At 36.4% G+C, this 23,877-nt stretch overlaps 1 protein-coding gene across 1 annotated transcript; it reads right to left on the reverse strand.

The window, feature by feature from the left end:
- Positions 1–1,951: 1,951 nt before the first annotated feature.
- Positions 1,952–7,052, reverse strand: fscn2a (fascin actin-bundling protein 2a, retinal). The gene is made up of 5 exons (XM_060892591.1): positions 6,027–7,052; positions 3,474–3,630; positions 2,971–3,092; positions 2,677–2,844; positions 1,952–2,530 (listed from the first exon to the last, which is right to left on the reverse strand). The coding sequence occupies exons 1-5, from the start codon at positions 6,847–6,849 to the stop codon at positions 2,325–2,327; spliced, it is 1,476 nt and encodes a 491-aa protein (XP_060748574.1). The 5' UTR covers positions 6,850–7,052; the 3' UTR covers positions 1,952–2,324.
- Between the last annotated feature and the right edge of the window lie 16,825 nt (positions 7,053–23,877).

A 23,877-nucleotide genomic window follows, 5' to 3' on the forward strand; every position in this document is an offset into this window, starting at 1 on the left:
AAAATTTGTTCAGAAGACAAGTGGCCCTTGTCACACTTCTGTGTTTTTGCTGCAGGAAGTATGTTTCACAGGGTTATTTTACTTCTACTTCAACAGCAGCTATGGCTGAATCAGTGATTTATAGCTTGTGGCAGGTGGAGACGTGGTTTAGTGAATTTAATATAGCATATAATGTTGCTAATTTGTGGGCATTTATTAACAAGCTCTCTCTCTCCCTCTCTGAACTAAGCTGATGTATATGTGGGCTATATGTATAATCTCCTTACAGAGTGTAAAACTGAAAGGAGAGTTAGAACAAGCCTAGTTTGCCTGCTTTCTTATTTCCCTGTTAAATAATATGCTGTGCACAAGTAATTCTCAACCTGAGCGTGTTCTCAACCCTAGTTCTCTGAGTGTCTTAAGCTATCAGCTGTCATTTGTCACACTGCAAGAGTGACAAAATCAGGATCTAATGAGTCTACACTAGCAACAGAAATTCAAAAGAAAAAAAAAGAAAAAGCAGTCCAAGCCACCATCCAATCTGCTAAACCCGTCCTCTTCCTCTTCCCTAGTTAAATTTGCAGGTACCAGACATCCACAGATGGGGCGCACTTTTTTTAAGTACAGCTAGTCCCTGAGTTACGAAGATACGTTCTGATGACCCCATCATAACTAGAAAATATCGCAAGTCACAACCAGCAGGAGACATACTTGGGAGTTTGGAAGCCATGGTTTTTTCACTAAAATTGGGCTTTGAAATGCAAAAAAAAATAGTCACGCTTTATCACTGAGACAATCACTAGGGAGCTAGCGTTCCAGATCTGTAGAATCTAGTATTGGCCAAAAATTCACAATTGTATACACAAAATAAATAAATCTCATCAGGCCAATAGGTCAGCCAGCATGAAGATATTGCTTTCTATTAGTTTTTAGTTGTACATCACATTGAACTATGTGATGCAGTGCCTCTGGAAATGGCTGACCAACTGTTTTGAGTAACCTCCTGACTTACGATTCCCAAAAGAAAGCCTAATTGATCAGTGGACTTGATTTATTGAGAAGTAAAGCAATCTACACTGGTGTATTTCAAATGGACAGGTCACTGGAGTTATTCATTAAAAACATGATTCAAAAGTTTGCACAAGAGAAGAGCTGAAACTGAGATAAATGATTGGAAGTCCTATTATTCGCTCCAGGCGTTTTTACCATTGTGATTAAAAATGTGATTAATGAAATCTGGGAGAACAGGCTAACGGCCAGTAAAAATTAATTTAAGTATCTTCTGGACCTGCAGGTCAAACGTCAGACATTGAGTTAAATGTTCTATTGTAGGTGATCCGAAGTGAGAGAGTTTGCACTGGGAGATAAAGTCATCGTATGCTTCCCATCTCTACTTGCCAAGTGCAAGGACTCTTTCAAACACCATTTTGTCTGTTTGTAATTAATTAATTGAATTGATAATGGAAATGTGGTATATATAAAACTCATACTATCTTGACTTCTTCCTACTTGTTCTAACTTACCTAACCCTGCATTGGTGAATGTTTCTGGACACATCTTCCGAGATGTCCATTGTTTGTCTATGTCCATTTCCATTGTTGTATATATATATATATATATATATATATATATAATATAGTTATTTATTATATGTTTGATTATTTTGCTTGTTAAACTTTCATATAATCACAAGTGGTGACATTGGGTGGTATAGCTTTAAATGGCATCCTAAGTGTGAAGAACATCAATTGTTCCTTTAATCTTAACAAAATTTAATCTCAGTTACGAGTGATGTTGCCAACCCATGGCCTTTATTATAAGAAACAGTGGAAATTGAATTGAATAAAATTTGTGTTTTAATGAAACAGAGGCAAAAGGTTACATTCATAATAAGTACAACTTGTTAGCCTGTGAACTACTAGTTCAGTAAGCACTCACAGCCGTGCCAAACAAGAACCCTTTGATGATCGAAGCAGTGACATGTCAGACAATAAAGCTTAAATAAGTCCATAATGAAAGGACACACCAACAGTACTCTGAGAACCTCGTATTACATTTAAGTATTTTATATATATAAATATCAAAGGCCGGGTAATGTGAGGAGGAAGCACCAAAAATAAAATAACAATATCAGGAACTTCTCATGCAAGTTAAGCTAAACAATAATAATATTTAACATTTGAAAATACAAAGATAATGACAGAACTGCAGACTTCACCCAAGTATAATATTTGAGAGATAAAAGAAATTCATAAAATAAGTCATTCATTAAAGCAACTAATACGACTATTACTTATTCATCAGTCTGTGCTACTCTGTGCATTTGTGAACCATTATTGAAAGCCTCAGTACTCCCATAGACAACAGCTGTTCATTGTAATGATGTCACATTTGAGGGTGCCTCCTTGGTCAGCATGCAAGTATTTGTTATTTTTGCTCTTGATGGCTGTTTTTCCATGCTCTAGAAACTCTAGAAAGAAGTTGTCTGGCTCTTCACCATCTGCACACACCAAGTCACTGCTAGTGACATACCAGAACTTTCCACTTCCACCTATGAATGAACCCAGACTGTAAGTTGTGTATGATTTAATTTTTTTAATACCTGAAAGTCAGACTTGGTCAGATATTGTAGATTATCTGCAGAAAACAGCTCAAGACGATATGCAAGACAACTCTAAGTTTAATGTATAGACTTACATTTAATGTGATATGCACCATCGTTGTAGATTAATGAGAAGATGTCATAAACAGAGCGGTTGACGTTCAGTGTATTGGCGCTCTTGTGATGGCAAACAAAGCCGTTCACCCCTCTCAATATTAGGATTGGACGGTTGATCAGCTTCATTGAGAACTGCTCATCAGGACCTAAAGGCACACGAGAGAAAGTATTTTCTTTGCTCCCTTTAGCAGGTGTTATGTCAGTAATAGCATTTATACAAGTTAATAAGGCCAGGTAGCTGAGCGATTATCTTATTACCTAAACAAACTTACCCACTGTATCACTGACTGCAGCAAGCTGTCCATTTTTCCTGTTGCAGACGTATTTTCCATTATTAGCTTTTAGAGCCACTCTTGCCCCAAGCCATTCAATGTTAAACATTGTGTTGGGCTCACTGTTGGTGAGTGAATAGACAATAAAGTCTAAGCATATCCATAATATATTTAAATAAATTCATTAATGAAAAGTAGATTCAAATGAGTTCATTCAAATAAATTAATCCAAGGTGTTTAGTATATTGCTATATGGCTATTGTTATATATAGTATATTGCTATATACTATATGGCTGCATGAATATTGTTATCACATTAACACTTCTTATCAAATAGCACTTGAGCCAGCATGTCCTAACATTATTTTTATTTGCCCATTTTATTTTATTTATTTATTTATTTATTTATTTTTTAACTGTGGTTTATGAATTCAGCTTCTTACAATGTCTTAAAGTAATCCAAATTCTAAAAATGGTAAAAATGCACACAGACATTCCCTTACATTTCTGTGCCTGTAGTATGGATCCCTGCATGAACGACGAGTGTCCAGTAATTCCCTGAATTAGTTCTGAACATGCATTTATTAGTATTTTGGTCAATTTCCATCTGAAATGTCTCCAGATCTGTTTCCTCATCTTGATTGGCTGATATGCTGACACCTGGAAAAAGGATTCATTTGTAAGGGTGTTTAAATGGTTTAAATGGCTGATTTAAATAAACACACAAAACAAGCTTGATTTCTTTCACAGGGTCCTCATAATATTCAGAACCCCTAGGAGGAAAAAAAAAAAAATCAATTAGAGAGTTTGAAAGCGGCATATATTATAGAGTTTCTTATATTCTAGAGGTTTTCTGGGAATTTAATGGCATAGTAATCAAATGATTAGTATTAATCATTCTAAGACAGATGTAATCATAGATGCACATCACAGACTAGTTAACATGATATCATGGTAGAGTTGTGCCCACTGCTGCCATTTATTCACTATTAGCAAACTTACTAAATAAACCTAAAACAATACATTAGTATTATGAAAAACAATGTACCAAATGTTGATTCTACTTAATGTTATTTAAGAATTGAATGTAAAATAAAAAATGTAGATATCAGACAAAAAACCTTAGCAATCAATAAATGCATTTAGATAAAGTAAAAATTCAAAAAAAACTTGTAAACATACATTACATCATGGCATGTCTGAGAATTCCCTACTAACTCTTATTGTAAGCTTGTTACTAGAATAATCCTGCACCTCTATTCCCTCCTCCCAGCCTGTTCATTTGCTTGGTGCAGTATATCTGTCTGTGGTGCAATGCAAATGTGCAGTGAAGGGCTATCTAAGCAGCTTTGCTGTATCCGCCTTCCTCCAACCAACTAAAAAACAAAGGGGAGCTTAAGGAAAGTTGTGAAAAAATGAATGTAAACCACTGTAAAATAAATTTCTTCACTGTAAACTCCAAATTTCTTTACATTTCTAAAACATATATTTCTTTACTTAAGCTCTTGCAATGGAAATTTTCAAATATCTCTCAAAATGTAATAATTTAATATAAAGTACTTTACTTCTTATTCTGTAAGAGTTCTGCCAGATTATGAAGAGGCTACCAGTCGTTTAACCTAAGATGTCCTCATGTGCAGGACATTTGTTTAATGTAAATTCTGAACGCTGTCCAATTAAATACTAATGAATATCATCAGATTTATAGCAGATGAATGCAGTTTTATTGATATTACTGATATTATTTCTGGAGCCATTCCAGCAAAATTACTATGATTAAAAGCAATCAATCTGCCTCTTCCTCTGCATTTTCTCTACAAAGCCTAATGAAAGCATACGTGAATTAAGTACTGCATCTTAGAACTATTTCTTCTGTCATGCCACCTCCTCGATCAACAATCAAGCAAAGCTTTTTAAAACTTTCTACTCTATTTTCTACTTTGCTTGTTAACAGGAATAAACTAATATGCAGCTAAAATCTGCAGTGGATGTACAGTAAGGATACCAGAGCTGATTAATGCTTCCTACAAAGGCCATAAATGTCTTGCCTAAGACTAGATAGCTGATGATTTGCTGTGTGTTGCAGATTCATCGCTATGCTAGCAGAATCCGGTACAGATCATGATTTGATTATTTAATAATTCCCAAGGTTAAGCACAACCGTGATCACATATTGCAAATGAAATTTCTGTTGGGAAGCATTTTGATTTCTTCTCTCTGTTTACACATCAAACCTCACACTGAGCTCTTTCCTTTCCATTCTCTGTCACTGTTATTCTACAAAAAGGCCATTCAGTAGCTTATTTTGCCCTACAAGGTTACACTACTAGCCCATTATCCCATTATTGTTGTTAATATGAGTGCTGCTGGCCTATAATTTCTTTGGGGTCAATATAAAACTGCAGACCTTTGTGAACTAGGTCTACAGATAGATGTGTCTAAAAAAACAACTAGATTGTACCAAATGTCTCCCTGTGCTCTTAGTAAACATACTTCTCTGTGGTGGCCTCAGTTTGGTGGGCTATAGTTTACTGTTTGGTGGGCTATAGTTTACAAAGTTTATAGCAAAGAAAAGAAGATTATAACTGACAGCAAAAAAAGTATATAGTTTAAAATGGTTTTGCAATAACATTGTTCTTAAATAGCTCTTTGTCAGGGTGTATGGTTTTGTGAATAAACATGAACATCTATGGAATGTTTTTTGTTCATTGCACAAAAGGTTTTTTAGACTGGCACTAGGTTCTTCCTGGCACTTATTTTTACAGTGTAGCTTAGCTACGTCTGAGACTCCAGCTAGTTCATAATTATACACAGTATTAGATCACAGAACATCGTTTTCCAAAGCAATCTGCAAATAAATCTGCTACAAATAAATCATATTGCACGTTGTTTAACAGAAATTACTTGCATGAATTTGAAGTGTTCAACTGATTCAGCTAAAAACAATAATCACCTAACAGAATTCATTACATCACATTAAATTGCCTTACTTTTTATTTATAGTCTATCAATAAACAATATAAATCTGTTTAAAGGGGAAAACGTATTGCAGTTACCTTGACGGATAGATAGGTATCTTTTGTTGGCTGCCTGAAAAACCACTTGTGGATGACTCTCCTCCAGATCAAAAAGCTCATCTTTACCCGGCTTTGTAGCTTTCCCAGATTTCAAGGTGCCCGAAGGACCCGTTGGGGTTAGATATTTTCCATCGTCATCTTTGAAAGCCAGCTTATCTGCCCTGAGATCCAATGTGAAAGCTGTATCTGGACCATAATCATTTACCAGCTTTCCACTGCTAGTGAGAAAGCGGTTGTCACAGGTCTTCACACTGTATTTTCCATCCTTGAAGACCAGTGTAATCAGAGAATCCACACCCCATGGGATATCACTATCAAAAGAAATCTCACTCATTGAATCTGACAAGTGTGCATAGCGTTTGCGGGCTAAGCTCAAAACGCTAACCTGGGGGTGGTGAGCCAAATGGACAGACCACAACTCAGTTTCTCCTATGGTCTGGCTAAAGCAGGTCAGGAAATCTTCTGTACCTCCAAAGTATCGTTGCTGAGGCTCAGACTGCAAAGCCCAGCGGCCGTCAGACTGAGCTACGATCAAAAAACGACAATGAGAGTCTGGTACCTCAGATTCACAATTTACTTTGCCATTTTTATCGGTGGAAAGGTAACGGCCAAGGTGACTACGAAGGAAAACCACCTGACCATCCTGGTCATCCTGCTCCAGGCTCCAGAGTTGTTTTTTCTTCATACTCGTGCCAGATGCATTTACCTTAAAGCCAAAAGTCTCAGCTGTGAGGTAGCGGTTCTCATAGTTGATGAGCCCAAAATTAAGTTTTAAAGATTTGCTTATTCCATTGAATGCCATTTTGATCAGATAACAACAGTTTGTTTGCTATTAGATGTTTAAAACCAAAGGAAAATTTTGTAAAGCGTCCTTTAAATTAAGTCCTTTTTAAAAATTTCTCCAATCATTTGGTTCCAGATTTACTCAGCCTTTCTTTCTTGTTCCTTCTTGTCATTTAGTACAAGGTTGTTTTTTTTTTTTGCTCCGCACTTCACTAGCTAATGTCTCTCTATCAGCACTGCAGTTGTACAGGTGCCTGCTTTCTTCTCCCTAATCAGTCTGGATTAGTCTCTGCAGGAGGACACTCCTCACGCCTCTGACTCCACCCTTTCTGCACAAACTCGTACTCCACAAACCTATGTCACTTCTTAATTTCATTTTTTTACTTTACTAAATTTCTTTGAAAAACTGAACTTCTAATTTTAATTTTGAAATGTATGTGTCTGCGCACCAATCTTATACAAATATACGATTTTTACTAGGTGATTAAATGAGTGGATCAGAATGTCTGATCCTTTGCTTACTTTCTTAAGGAAAAACACTTTTCCTACCATTTCATATTGTTCCCCCCCAACACCCCCACCCCCACCCCCCACTCAAATTCATTATTTAAAATTAATTTTTTGAAAGTAGAAAATGTTTTTGTGAGACTTTATGTTTTGGTAGGGTTTCTTTACAAATAAAGGAAGAGTCATGCGTTTCTGCCTTATGTTTGTTCCTATGTAAATTCTTGCATTTACATCTTGTTTGACTGTCCTGCAGTAGTATTTTCAGCAAAATCAACTTTTCTTCCATATATGCCAGCATCCTGACTGAAAACCGATACCATTTACCCCTCCTAATTTACCAGTCAAGTATCTAAGACACAAATAACAATAGTAAGAACTACGTCACCTCTTGACTTTGTTTGTATGTTAGCAAGTCAGTAGCGGCATATTAAGAAAACTGAAAAATCTTTGCTTCTTCTTTTGGTAGCTGACATACATAGAGATATCCTTCAGGCTAAATGTGCTTTCTTTATGCTCTTCTATATAATCATTTAAAGGGCCATCACAGTCTATATTCCACTGAAGAAAACACTTCACCCAGGCAGTTCCGGTACAGGAGGAATCTAGCGCGTTAGATCTAGAAGCGTGTGACAGGTCCCCCTGGGTTGTTTTCTGAGCCCCATGCTGTACTCACTGTACGCATACAACTGCATGGCCACTTCCATCTCCAACACCATCATAGAGTTTACTGACGACACCTTTGTGGTGGGCCTGATCTCTAACAACAAACAAATGGCCTACCTAGATGAGATTAAAAATCTGGAGATTTAGTGCCAGGAGAACAATCTCCTTCTGAAGGTCAGAAAGAAAAAAGAGTTAATAGTGGACATCAGCACAAATCAAGCGAGGAACTACCAATAACTCATGACCAACACCCAGAGCCAGGTCCTGGCACATGAACACATTGGTAAAGAAGGCCCAGTAGCATTTATACCCACTAAGATGCTTAAAGGACTGTAAACTGTGCCTGCACTATTTACTTTACATCTACACTATTGACAGCATCCTGTCACCAGACAGGACAGATGAGCTCTCCAGAGAGTGGAGCAGAAAGTGGTGCTGGACCAAAACAAGGAAGATAATGAAAATCCTCAGCCAACAATGGATTTTTTTATCTGTTGCGTTCAGGGAAGCTCTTCTGCACCATGTAGTGGTACACAGAGAGAATGAGGAGCTTCTTCCCTCAGACCATTCCCTCGGACCTCTCAACCAGGAGAACAACTAGACCCTGGACCCATTCTGGGACTTGCCACAACACCCACTACCTTAGCTGAATTTTCACACAATTACATGCACATATATTAACTATATATGATATTATGTTCATATTCACAAGCATCACTGTACCATATTCAGTTACTACCTATTTTTTATACTTTGTATATAATCTTATCTTTTCCCTTTACTTTATTTGTATTCTCTATCTTAGTGTAAATGTCTAGTTTTATATCAAGGACAGTCGTAATAAACATTTAACTACATGTTCTGTGTATGATTGTGCATGTGACAAGTCAAATTTGCATTTGAATTTGCTTTGAACCTGAACTATTATTTACCTGACTTGCATTTATAGCTATGTTGGACAGATTGCATAATGAACAAACTCTCTCTTTCTGCTACTCTACACCATGAACACTCACTTTGCTTTGAATAGAGAGAGTAACACTCTCACTCACTCATTTTCTACCGCTTATCCGAACTATCTCGGGTCACGGGGAGCCTGTTCCTATCTCAGGCATCATCGGGCATCAAGGCAGGATACACCCTGGACAGAGTGCCAACCCATCGCAGGGCACACACACACACTCTGATTCACTCACACACTACGGACAATTTTCCAGAGATGCCAATCAACGTACCATGCATGTCTTTGGACCGGGGGAGGAAACCGGAGTACCCGGAGGAAACCCCCGAGGCACGGGGAGAACATGCAAACTCCACACACACAAGGCGGAGGCGGGAATCGAACCCCCAACCCTGGAGGTGTGAGGCAAACGTGCTAACCACTAAGCCACCATGCCCCAGAGAGTAACATAAAATGTAAAATACCTCGATGAATACCTAAGTGCCTCCCTTTTTGGCTCATCCTCCAAATCACACTGAACATGGCCCCTTACCTGCTACAGTCACTCTCTGTCAAGGTGTTGGCTTGTGCACAAGTACACAAGCAGGTATCTGGGTGATTCTTACGGCCCCTGGTGGTTAGGACAGGTGAAATTGCAAATTAAACCCTTTTTAACAACGTATTAAGGAAAGGTTGTAGGTAATATAATATACAACTAAATTGTATGAAAAGACACCAGGTTAGCCTAAATCTAACACTAACCAATGCTTCACAACGAATCTATACATAATCCTCCCTCAGCACTTACAGACATGGTCTGTAAGGACAATTAATCCTTTTAAAAGCTTAAGTTAATATTATCGGACTTTCAAAGGAAGGGTGGCAAACAAATTTAGGCTAATCAGCTCACTGTGGATGCTGAGTGTGTCCCATTGCTGGAATTCAAAAAAGAGAAAATTTACATTCTTATTTACAAAGCAACTACCGTGTTTGCATCTTAAAGGGAAACCAGAGATAAAAGAAAACCATTTTCATAAATCTATAGGAATTTTAGACTCCATGATTTATTTATTTATTTATTTTGCTATGATTGCCAATGAGTTTAATGATGTTTAATGAGTCACTGTTTAGTATTTATTATTTTTATCCCAGTTAAAATGTATATATTATTTACAGTTAATACCAGTTACTGGGATGGGTTTTCACCATATCGAGTATTTGCTAATATTTAATGAAAAAGCTATGACAAGCTAAAAATCTAAAATGTTATTCTATAAATATTCTATGCATTTAATTTCAAATATCCTTCTAACATATAGAAGCAATGTAAACACATGTAAATCGAGTTAGATTTTGTGTCTAGCTAAAGGATATTAGAACAACCTTCATTCTTATTGAAGGAAATCTTTATGGTAATATTGAGTCTAAAGAAAAAGACTTAATTTGGAATGTAAATTGGAGTGCAAATTACAACTCCAAAGGCTTGGTGTCCTGACATTGGGGTTTGCTTCATGTCTCATGTTGTCATAACTGTATTACTTAATAGTAGTTATTCATTGCATTTATCTTGATTACAACTTACTGTAACTGATTAATTGCTTTCAACTTACTTCAGCTAAAATTTCCTCATCGTTGCAATGTCAGCTCTTTCTTAACCATGACGTCCTCTAACTGTTTTGCGTTTGTAGTTTGTACTGTAACTGCATGGCTACACATATGGAAAGAAGTTTTGGCAAATCTTAAAGACAGGTATAGCTGATTTTGGAAAAGTATCCAATAAATATCTATTTACTGCAACAACGAAAAAAGTATATTATATTACTTGACACCGTGGAGTGTTTGTGTGTATGTGCTTATGTGCGTATGTGTCTGTGTGCATGAATGTGTGTGTTTGTGCATGTGTTTGTATGTGTACACATTTGTGTATGCGCGTGTAAGTGTGCGTGTGAATGTACGTGTGTGTTTGTCTGTGTGCATGTGTACCGTATGTGTTTGTGTGCTTGTATGTGTGTCTGTGCATTGTGTGTGTTTGAGTGTTCGTATGTGTGCATGTGCATGTATGCAGGGCTGTCAAGTGTCACGCATTGAGCGTGACAGTCACTCTTTTGGGTCTTTTGTCACGTTCTCCCGCCACACATCGTATTTCTCACGCAGAAAAACTTTTTGACCATTTATCATATATTTAATATGCCGCAACGCCCAAAATGTATCTGTCCACACCGCTGTCTCTATGGAACTGGGCAGGAAACAAGCGCGTCTCCCCTGGAGTTCTTAGTCGAGCCTGACACTTATCAGCCAATCAAAAAAAGAGGCTACATAATAGCCACTCAGAAAATAGCACTTTTGTATCTGGGTAAGATTTAATGCAACAACCAATGAAAAAAAAGCAGATCCTGGAATTGTTCAGCATCATCCTCGTTCACCCACAGAGAAAACCACTGGAGCTGTGAGCATCACTTTGAGCACAGAGTAAATCATGATCTCCTGTTGTAATGTTACAACAAATTCACACAAACAATGACATTTTGACTGCTGTTAGAGATGTTTCCCAGATCATCAGCATGAGTCCTTCATGAGTGTCTGTAACTTAGCCAACAGTTTTACAGCCTGTTCACTGACAATACCTGCTCAGAACAAGTAGTCTAGGCCAGTGGTTCTCAAACTGGGGGCCCTGAGATGGTGCCAGGGGGCCCCAGTTCACTGACAACACCTGCTCAGAACATATTTTAAATATTTTGACATATTTAAAATATGTCACTCTTGTCTGTCTTCAAAACTTGAGAGCCCTGTGTATGTGTGAGTGTGGGTGTGGGTGTGTGTGTGTGTGTATGTGTATGTGTGTGTATGTGTATGTTTCTGAAGGAGACACAAGTGTGAAAAGTAGTGGAAAATTAATGCAGATGGAGCTACTTGAATTGCAAAGTAGCGTCGTTGCTCAAGGGTCTCACATATAAGTTAAAAACTTTGACTAGTCATAATTTTGACTACTGACAATGTACTGACTTACTAATACTTTAGTCAATATTTCTATCCCAGATGATCTGAAGTGTTCAATTAAATTGCTTTACTGTTAATGAGTAATTTCATTATAATCACTATTACTGTTAGTGTAAAAAGAGGTTTGGCATTTCACAGTAGCTCTAAAGTCATAAAGACAGCTATAGCTGATTTTGAGTAAATGCTTCACAAAATATGTTTTTGTTTTCAGCAACAAAAAAGGGCATTTTATAGTACTTGACTCTGTATCGAGTGTGTGTATGTGCATATGTGTGTGTGTGCATGTTCATGTGTGTTCATGTGTTTGTGTATGAGATAAAAATGTAAGTCGCTCTGGATAAGGGCGTCTGCTAAATGCTGTAAATGTAAATGTAAATGTATGCTTGCATATGTGTATGTGTTTGTATTTGTGTGTGTGCATGTGTGGATACGTACGTGTGTGTGATTGTGTGTGCATTTGTGCATGTGTATGCATGTGTATTGTATGTATTCATGTGTGTGTGTGTACGTGTGTGTTTGTTGATGTGTATACATGTGTGTGTGTGTGTGTGTGTGTGTGTGTGTGTATGTGTATGTGTATGTGTGTGCATGCATTTCTGAAGGAGACACAAGTGTGAAAAGGAGTGGATAATTAATGCAGATGGAGCTACTTGAATTGCAAAGTAGCAGCGTTGCTCAAGGGTCTCGCCTATTTTCCTTAAATTCAAAACTTTTCCTAGGCATAATCCTGACTACCGACACTGTATTTACTGACACTAATACTTTAGTCAGTAATGCCATCACAGATGATCTGAAGTGCTCAATTAAATTGCTTTACTTTTAATGAGTAATTACATTATAATCACTATTACTGTTTCAAGATGTTTCATATTTTGGTGAACAAGACTTTATATATTCTGCTTATATTATCCTTATCCAATAGTCTGTACAGTACAGTATTCAGGTGAAGATATATATTGGTAGAAGTTCAACTATAAGTACACACACTCATGTAACGTTCCACTTACTCCAGTACTGTCGTCAGTACTCAGCAAGTCAGAATATATAGGGCAAGCCGTTACCTGCTGTGTGGGCCAAAACATCATCAAAAAAAAGAAAAAGAAATAAGACAAATAAATACCAGCAAATCAGATAAACTTTATAAACTAAAAGGAATACAGATATAAGCTATAACTGGAGTATCCAGTATTTTTTTTAGAATGCCATCTAATGCTGTTTATGATGAAGCTGTGCAATCATGACATTTTCATATCTATTTAATCAAAAATTAAAAGAGGAAAATTAGACTTAAAACAATGATACAAAATGAATGTTAATTAATTAGATTTAGTCAATTTGTCCACTTTCTTGGTTCCACTTATTGATGTAATTGAACTGGATTAATGTAGCTAACTAGGTGTCTAGTATCTAGAGTAAAAATGTAATTAATCTAGCACAAAAACAGTAGCCTGTTGACTTATATACTTGATGATTTTTCAAACCTTACACCATGCTGCACTTTCAGGTGATGCAGGTACATTATTAAGCCAAGTTCATCTTGACTGTATATAAATATATATACAGTCTAGCTATATAATTAACTGTATATACTAGCTAATTTATAGCTGATGTTTCAATTATGTTAGCCAAAATGAAAAGCTAGCAAGTCTTTTATAATCACAGGCTGTATGTTCCAAGCCAACACTTAAAATGCAATTAAAAAAAAATATGAAAGAATTGTATGGGTTTAAGTAACAGTATTAAGAATCAGTACTTGCTACAATCAATAATAAGAATAATAAGAATAACAATTTAGCTAGTTTAAAACATTGATGAATGAAATGACTTCTCTTTATAGTATAGCAATAATTGTCTGTAACACACACAAACAAAAAAATCAATTTTACGTATATAGCATTAAGAGAAAAGAGAAAGATATTTTTTTTCAAGTTTAATTGCATTGCAAGTTAATTATTTAAATAATGAATAATTAAGATGCAGAAGCCATGTTGACTACATTGGCACAGAAATAATATTAACAATTTGTGATGCTTAATTACCACTAATGAAACAGGTGGTGTTTTTAGATTCCTTCAGTTCTGGTTGATCCTGCAATAATCTTGATTCCTTATCATCACATACCAGGACCTCTTCTGCTGTCACTTCTTGCATAGAATGTTCTAGTCTGTAACTTAGAGTGCGATTGTGGACATCCTTAGAAATCTCTCAAACTTCTTTGTTCTGATTGCAATACTGTGCACCATCACGGTGGAAATACTGTCATTTGCTGGTTCAGCCAAGGATGTTCAACTGAGGAGAATTAGTGTATGTAAACTTTTACCATATCTACAGTCAATAAAGTAAAACTAGCTCTGGCTTGCCTACTGTGGCTCCTCTTGCCCTTCAGACCTACCTGTTTCAACCTGATGCTCTACTTCTGCATTTGTGACTCACTTTCTGCTGTTAGTCATAAAAATCTGATATGGCACAGATTTTTTTTTTTTCCAAAACATTTCATAATGTTTGACATTATAGTATACAACTAAGGAATCATAATCCCACCATCAGGTGTCACCTTTCTGGAAAAAGGTGCCAAAGCATTCGGGCGCTCACGACCAGACTGTGTAAAAGTTTCTTTCCACAAGCCATCAGACTCCTCAGTAACTGAACTGAACTGTACTAAGCACAATACACACACACACTCAACTGTTTGGACTGCACTGAGATACACCAAAAACACAATCTTCCAATATACATCCATTCTACAGCGCCACCCATATAAACTGTTTACATGCTGTTTTGCAAACAGTTTTTGCTCTTTTCACATGCTGTCTTTCACATTTCAGTCAATTGATGTTTTGCACAATAGATTACAATACCTCATATAACTGCTGCTATTGTATTAAGTGTTCATTCCAGTATTTCTGCACATGTACTATAGAATGTACAGTATGTACCCTGGTTAGCACATCTTTTGTTTATTGTCTTTTGTGTATAGTCTTGTAGTATTTTGTACAGCTTATTTGCACTGTCTTTTGTCTTGCACTGTTTGCACCAGGTTGCACAGATGCACTGTGTATGTCTATGTAGCTCTGTATGTAGCGCATGGTCCTGGAGAAACCTCCCATTTCACTATGAACTATATATGACCTGACTTGAGTTGACTTCACTTGACTTGACTTGACCCAGAAGATGTGAATTTTTATTCCATTAAATCTCAGGGATTTTTGTCATTGTCGCTGTCACCTCTGGCTCTTACATTAAAATCTACATCCACATCTGGATTTCTGTAAAGCTGCTTGGTGTCATAAAACTGGCCTAAAAACAAACGGCTCAGCAGCGTCAGCGAGAATGATTCTGTAGCTTCACAAAGTCACAAAAATCATTTTATGTTTAGATTTAACATTACTATTTTACATTGTTATCATTGCAATAATGATTAGGTGTGTGTTATTAGAAATCTTGCAACTGGAAATGTGAATAGGCTAGTGATAAGTACTGTACAGGGATTTATCACATAGTGGAGTATGGAGTCCATCAGCTGCCATGGAAACTGGCTTGGGATTATGGACTAGTTTAGCTGTACAATACAATTCATGCACACAATACATCACATTCTGTAATGTTTGCATTCTGAGCCGTTGCATGTAATAGAATAGCACATCATACTAATGCATGTAACATAATGTTAAATATTTTACATCACATTCTCTTCTTAATTCTTCTTATTTCTATTTATTCTTTTTTTAACTAAGTTCTTACATTTTTTTATTTATATGCACAGGGATTTCATTTCACTGTATATAACAAGGTATATAATTGTATTTGTGACAAATTTTGAAATCAAATCAGGTAAGGATGCTGATGTGAAATGTTATTTTACACAAACTGATGCATGAATGATCAAAAGCAAAGTAAGTAAACAAAACCTTTTAAAAAATCGGAAAGAATTCCAATCCATCCTATATCTACCTATTTTAATTGAAAAGATCAAAAAGATAATTAAGTATAAGACACTAATAATGGGATATATGTACATATATTGACATATTTTGCCATATTTGTAGACATTGTGGTGAATCATTGTGGCAAAAACAGCTTCTGTTTCCCCTGAGCTTACTTGAATACTAATTCAAGAGAAAGAGCTTTCTGAATTCACAGTCAACATGATTAACAGGCAAGTCACAGTGTCCTCTTATCATGATTGTCCCAATGTTACTAATCCAAAGTCTTAGATTTTTTTCTCTGAGCTGAAGAGATGGTTCTCCTTTAAACAGTTGTAAAATTTTAAACATATGTTTACATACATACATACATACATACAGTATATACATACATACATACATACATACATACATACATACATACATACATACATACATACATACATGTATATATACATATGTGCAGTGGGAAAATGAAGTATTCAAAATGTCAAAATTCTTTTTAAATTATTCACAGTTCCAATGCAGCAATTCACATGAAATTTTATTAACTCAAGAAATGTCACAAAAAAATCATAATTCATAATAGTACTCTCTCTCTCGCTTTCTCCCTCTCTCTCTCTCTCTCTCTCTCTCTCTCTCTCTCTCTCGCTTTCTCCCTCTCTCTCTCTCCCTCTCTCTCTCTCTCTCTCTCTCTCTCTCTCTCTCTCTCTCTCTGTCTCTCTCTCTCTCGCTCAGCTAGTCATTGTTGAATTATTGTGTTAAAAAATATGCAAGCTAGATATTCAGTAGTGGAGTGGATTAGAGTAGAGTAGAGTTTATTGTATTAATGTTTAATAGTACCCAAGTATTGTATTATTACTGCAATTACAACAACAATAAATAAACCAACACCATTCTGTTACAATTCCCAAGTGGTCTGGTCATGGCTCTTCCCTGGGTCTTATGAAGTTGACACTTTTATGAAGTGAGTGTCTACAGTGCAAAAATCTATATTAAAAACAACATTCGTGACAGAGTATCACACATTTAAGTGTCATTAACCAAAATGCTTGTATCAAGACTGGTGAAACATTGCTTGATGAAGAGGATGATCACAAAATCGGCAAGTTACAACTTTGTGTATGGAAAACAATTACAATTATAAATTATAACTGAATTTATTGTAGTTGATTTAATACATTGTGGGTTTTGTTGTTCCATATAATTTTGCAGGTTTTTTATTTAGGTTGTATAAAGGCTGTAACATGCAGTAGGTTACCTCATTTGCTTCCTTTTATTTGTCAGAAAGCTCTATAAGGTTGCACTGTGATGCAGCTGGTTGCCTTCCATGTTGGATTATAACCTGTCTCTTGCACTCAGGCTACTTATCATGGATTTCCTCTGGTTTCTCCCATTTTCTTCAACTTCCCCTAAAAAATTAGCAGTAGGTTGATTGCTTTAGAAAGATCGCTCCTAGGTGTGAAGGAGTGTGTCTGCTGTGTCCCATGGTGTCCCATGCAGAGTGTATTCCCACCTGATGTCCATTGTTCCTGATGTAGGCCCTAGATCAGGTGTGTCCAGACTTATCCAGATACAGCCAGTGTGGTCACAAGATTTCATACCAACCATAAACATGCCACACCATAGTATTTTAAAAGCCAAGGTCAACTGATTAAACGTGTGCAATCAGATGTAGCTCCAGCTTGAGAGGGAAGCCTTGGAGGGAAGCCTTGCACCCATGATCGGATAAGCATGGATACAACTGTCCTAGATTCACCACGACACTGACGAGGAGAAAGCAGTTACTGATAACACTCTTCTCCCTAATGATCAGCAGATGGAGACATTTATCTGTCATAAAAAAGCTCTTAGTACCACTTGGTGGCAGCAAAGTCTAAAAAGGGTACAAGAATTTACAATTTGAGTGAGAAGCAAGAAACCAAAGGAATAAAATATTTAGAGCTAACAATGTATGTTTCAATGTAAATGTTGAAAAAGATGCAGTTAATACAAAAGATTCATTGATACAACTTCAGGATAACTCTATAAATATTATGGAGTAATAAGGCAAAGAGTTTGATGCCATCATTAACGACGTGCTCTCGGTTCAACAGATACCTAAGGATAAATGTGCCAGTTCTCCTGAATTAGGTACTCAGGTTGAAGACGGTGTTGCTGATGAAATGACATCCTTATTTGCAAAAGTAACACTTCCTTTATTCATGCCTTGCAGAAATCATACTGTTTTAACACCCTTATTATCCACATTAAAGCCCATCCTGCTCCGTATCAACCCCCCACTGCTGTAATCAACACATTCAGCTGTACCACTGATGGATGAGACAGGAAGAGGTAGCCCCTGCTGACAGGAAGCTCATTTTGAGTGACAGGTGTGGTCATGCTGTTGGGCTAGGCGCTACCTTAAACAATGGTCGTAAATGTCAGTAGATGACAGCAGCTGTTTAAATGACAATTTGGCTTGTTTATTCAGACGCTGAATATCACGTTTAGTGAAGGCAGTCCACCTCATCTCACTGCCATCAGCCTGATATATGGCTCAAGCTCTTTTTCCATAGAATAAGAGTGTGTTTTATGTTTTGAGTCATTTGCAGTTCCTTTTATTACATGCACCATGTTTACAAGTTTTTAAATGATTCTAGTGTCCCTTTTAAATAAGACGTTTATAATGAGTGCAATAAAATGTGTTATTTTAGTATACCAGATTTCTGTTTATGTACAGCAAACAAAAGCCTCAGAGCTGCTGAAGAAAGAAGAATCATAACCATGTGACGGTTAATGTTCAGTGAAGCTCTCACACATACTCTGAGAAAGGTGTGGCCAATTCAAACACTGTTTAGTCTCACGTCTCATTCTTATCAAGTCTATTGAATCGCTGGATCTAGGTTCCATTTTCTTTTAGTCCATCCCTTTCCATCTTTCTCTTCAACCTTTTTTTTGTCTGATTCTCAAGGTTTCTAGTGGAAAGAATGGTTCAGAGAGAAGTGCATTCATACAGAGAGCAAGCGAGAGAGAGGGAGAGAGACAGCGAGAGAGAGAGGGAGAAAGAGAGAGCGAGAGAGAGAGAGAGAGAGAGAGAGAGAGAGAGAGAGAACTGATCAGCTTTTATAAGATCCTCACTTTGGCCAGGACCTAGATGAATGTGCTCTATCAGTCTTGAACCTTTTCAGATAAGACCATTTTTCAGGTTTGCCATCCATTAGCACCTACTACTGCATCCATTAACTTGTTAAACTCACAAGAGGGCATATTCTATGTGATAATGTCTATTCTTAAAAGCACTATACAAATTAAAGTGCCAGCACTTGCATATACTCTGTAATCTTGTTCTATGTTGATTCATAACCCCCCAAGAAAATTAGACTTTACTAAGTAGAAGGATATCAGGGTGATATCGCAAACTCTCTATGCCCTTTATGATATTGCCCTACCAATTATTTTTCCGGCCTGTCTGATTTGGAGAGGTGCTTATTATGATATTGACGATTAATTCATTGTCATCATTTAACACAGGAAATTATGAACTTTAAAATATTATTTTAATAAATTTGCAATTGACATGGATGTGCTTGAAACTTAATGCTTGTAAATAACTACATTTCTATTAAAAAAACTGTAAATCTTACTTCTTGTATTTTCATTTAGACCTTTAAAACACCTCAAAGATTATATAAATCTGGTCATTTGCACACCAAACCATAAACTTTGCACAGGAACCACTAGTTAACCTCATACATTAAATGGAAAAATAAAGAAATTGTTGGATTGCACACAAATAAAGCCATGAGTAAACATATTGAAACCACAAATGAAACCACAATTAAAAAATGAAATGTCCCGATATCTATTACTTTTTATTTTTTATTTTACGTTACCTTTTTGAACATTTTTTTTAAATTTCATGACATGACATAATCACCATACTGTACATTATGTGTAATTGTGTTTTCTTGTCTAAATCATAATGATTGTGATAAATAAAAGCCACCAGGGGCCAGTCAGTGACTTAAAACTCTTGACACTAACATAATCATTTAATATGTGGTCATAAATCAAACTATGTGATGACTTCAAGACCGTAAACTGACACAATAATAAAACTGATAGTTAAACCAGGGTAAATGCAATAGGCTTTAAAAGCAGTCCCTCGTTATCACTCTTGGAAAAATCAAATGATTTCATACTGTATCGTATGTTTCACCATTTTTATAACATGTTTAAGATTTTAACATGTAGTGCATGTGTTTTCATATTCATGTGTGGTTTTTTAGGTGTTCATTAATTTTATTTTTTTAATAAATGAATCATTTTTATTTGACATGATTCATTTCTTTGCTATTGGTTACTAATATGGTGTCTTAGTGGTTAACATGTTTACTTCATACACCAGGGTTGGGGGTTTGAGGCTTGGGGCAGTGGTGGCTCAAGTGGTTTTAAGGCTCTGGATTGTTGATCAGAGGACTGGGAGTCATGCTGCCACCGCTGAACAAGGCCCTTAACCCTCCCTGCTCCAGGGGTGCTGTTCAATGGCTGACATAGAAAAAAAGCAGGATATCCAAAAAAAGAATTCCACTGTTATGCAATGTATATGTGACAAGCAAATGCTTCTATTCGATATTCTATTGATTCCCACCTCTCCCCTCTGTGTGTGGAGTTTGCATGTTCTTCCTGTACTTAGGGGGTCATGTGACATAGGCTGATTGACATCTCTAAATTGTTTGTGTGTGACTCTGCCCTGCGTTGGGTTGGTATCCAGGGTGTCCCCTACCTTGTGCCAGACTCCCTGTGATGTTGTGTACTGTAAGCTCTGCAGAAAATGAATGAATGTACTCATATGACACATATTTTTTGGCATGGCACATTGAAATGCACTTTCACATGTCTTTCACCTGTGGTCACAGGATACACACTTAACCACAATCAGGTGGGAAGACATATGATCACATGGGAATGTATGTAATATTTTCTATAAGAGGTAGATTGTACAGATGCCCTTCTGCTTGCACTGGTGAAAAACATTAGCTTCTCTCATTACTGAGGACATGCACACATCAATACGCACACATTTCTCTCTCAATAGCACGTCTCCACTTACTGACCCTGCAAATCCACATATCAATTCACAGACACACACAAGATTCTCAGATAAAGTTTATGTGCTTTAATGGGGATAGCTGATCAATGATTAATGCTTTAAATAAGCATTAAAATCTGTTTAATAGTGCAGTTAGGGATTTCTTTATTTTCATGTAGCAAGACCTTATTGTGAGACAAAAAGATCCAAAGCAGAAATCAAGCGATAATGTGAGTAGTGTTTTGACATTTAGTGGCATTAACTACATTGGGAAAGATTTATGGATAATATATATTTCAAAACAGTCGGAAAATATGACATTCATTAATTTCATGGCTAGACATTGGTATTTTCCTTCATAAAATAAACTCCAAGTTGAATGTGATTAACAGAAATTCAGCCGTATGGAAAGTCCCTCAATGTACAGTACTTCTAGAAAGTATTTACCCCTAATGATTATTTTATTTTTGCTGTATTGCAGTATATAAGTATATTAGAATTGGAAAGTTTTCACCTTTTGCAGTTTTTGTTTCTACTTTTAATTTTCTTGTGCATTCTTGTGCAATGTCAGTACCATTGAATTTGGGAGGTCTTGCAGCTAATATGACTGTCACGAGGAACAAGGAACTGCCCATGAAGCTTCAAGATGAGGTTCTTGAGAGGAAAAAACCTAGAGTTATAAAAAGCAAAGCACAGAGTCTTCCTAGGAGCACTGTAAAATCCATTATAACAAAATGGAAAAAAAAAAAATATGGCACAACCCAGACACTTGTGAGTCATCTGCTCTAAAAGCAATGCATAATGTTAAGCACAGGCCAAATAAAGCCCAGGTACAGTATCATCATTCCTACTGTCATGGATGGTGGTGGTAGCATCATTCTCTGGGGTTGCTTTTCAGAAGAAGGAACTGGAAACAAATTCATTTGAGAAGATCCTCTTTCAGTTTGCCAGAAATATGTCAAGATTCGCCCAAAAAAAAGTGTTGTGTTTTGGAATGGCAGAGTCAAAGCCCAGATATAAATCCATATGAAAATCTGTGACATGACTTGAAAATTGTCCACAAATATTCTCCATGTAATTTGGGAGTTTTTAAAATTTGCATTAATGAATAGAGAAAATGCCAAAGTCAAATGTTCTAAGCTCATGGAGACACATCAAATCTGTAACTGCTTGGGAGAAAAAATGCATTATTTATTGATCATAAAGAGTAAATATTTATCAATTTAACAGTATCTTCTGGCTCACCCTTGTAGTTATACTCTAATGCTACTATTGTCTGGAGTCCCTGATTGCATCTTTAACCTTTAACTGACAGTGAACATTACTTCTAACTTCTTAAAAATCTCTCTCTCTCTCTCTCTCTCTCTCTCTCTCTCTCTCTCTCTCTCTCTCTCTCTCTCTCTCTCTCTCTCTCTCTTTGATTGGCTATATTAAATTGTCTTTATCATGTGAATATTTGTGTCTGTGGTGCCCTGTGCAGGAGTGGCATGAATTATACTGACTTGTACATAGTGTTACCAAGATTGGCTTCAGATTCACAGGGGCCCTGACCAAGATAAAGCACTTACTGAAAAAGAATGAAAATTTATACTTACTCTTAAAAAAGTACACAATTAAAGTATATTATTTCAGTATTATTATTATTTTTTTTTTACAATTTTTATATAATTGTACATTTACTGTACATTTCATATTTAATGCTGTTGTATCATACAACAGTACAATTCCTGTTCGACTATACAGATTGGTTAATCTTAAAAATATCTTGAATGAGATTGTCTAGTTAAATAGATTTTTATTTTTGAACACCTGATATATGATTTTTAAAATGCTGAATAAACCTCTCTGATTAAATATTCACTTAAGCTTTTACAAGCTATTTCAGCTCTCAGAAAACCTGACGCTGATACCCAATACTGGATGGAGGATGCAGTAGCATAGAAATATCGAGTAGGATGAGGATGCATCTTACCTGACCAGATATGTGGTCTTAGAGTTATACTTTTCAGGTATGTGTGATTAGATATCTGAAAAGTACTGCTAGACAAAAGCAAAGCTTTGTGTGATCTCATGTAACTTTTGCCCCAGGCTCATAGCTGTGTCACACTATGACATAAATTCTCCCTTAGTGCATCTTGTCTCTTATAAATCCTCCATCTTGCTAGAGAATTGGTCTACATGCCTGTGTGTATATCGTGACTATATCTCCCTCTCTGCATTCACTTTAAAATATGGTATTGCAATCTAAACCAGGCTGGACGTGCGACTGCTTGCGATGTGGTTTATTGCATTCCCACACACAGAGAATGTAAAAGAGGGACAGATTTACACACAGGAGAGTAAATAGTGAACAGGAAAGATACACTGCACCTTGTGCCATTGTAATGCCAGGGGTTGAAGAATAGACACAGACTTCTAACTGCTCAAATGTGTTCACATTTCCCTCACACACTGGAAAATAAAGAGGCTATAAAAATGTTTCTCAAACTGATACAGAATAATTATGCAGAAGCTATCAGTAGGACCAATAACGTTGTACCAGTAATGTTTATTATCCTGTAAGAAATGCAGGAATGAACATGAACAAAGTCCTTAACAAAAACACAACACATCATATTTATACATCATTTATTTCAAAATCTTAACTGTCCCTGAGAAAGCACACACTATTGAATTTTAATTATAATAATAATAATATTAAAATCAGTTGATAGACAAATGTACAGTATCCTCTGTAGCGCTCTCTATCTGATGGTAGTTACACAACACTCTTGGCATGCCCTCCTTTTGTAGATGCTTTGGCATGTGTCTGAGGCAGAGCATGCTTGAAGCTCACTTTGCCAGCATAATTCTAATTTATGTCCTATTGGGATCCATCATTTGACCAACAAAAGTCATTTAGCAGATCATTCTGGCTGTCTTTGATTACAGTAAACCAGACCT

Source organism: Tachysurus vachellii, chromosome 18, assembly GCF_030014155.1.
Source record: "Tachysurus vachellii isolate PV-2020 chromosome 18, HZAU_Pvac_v1, whole genome shotgun sequence".
NCBI lineage: Eukaryota > Metazoa > Chordata > Actinopteri > Siluriformes > Bagridae > Tachysurus > Tachysurus vachellii.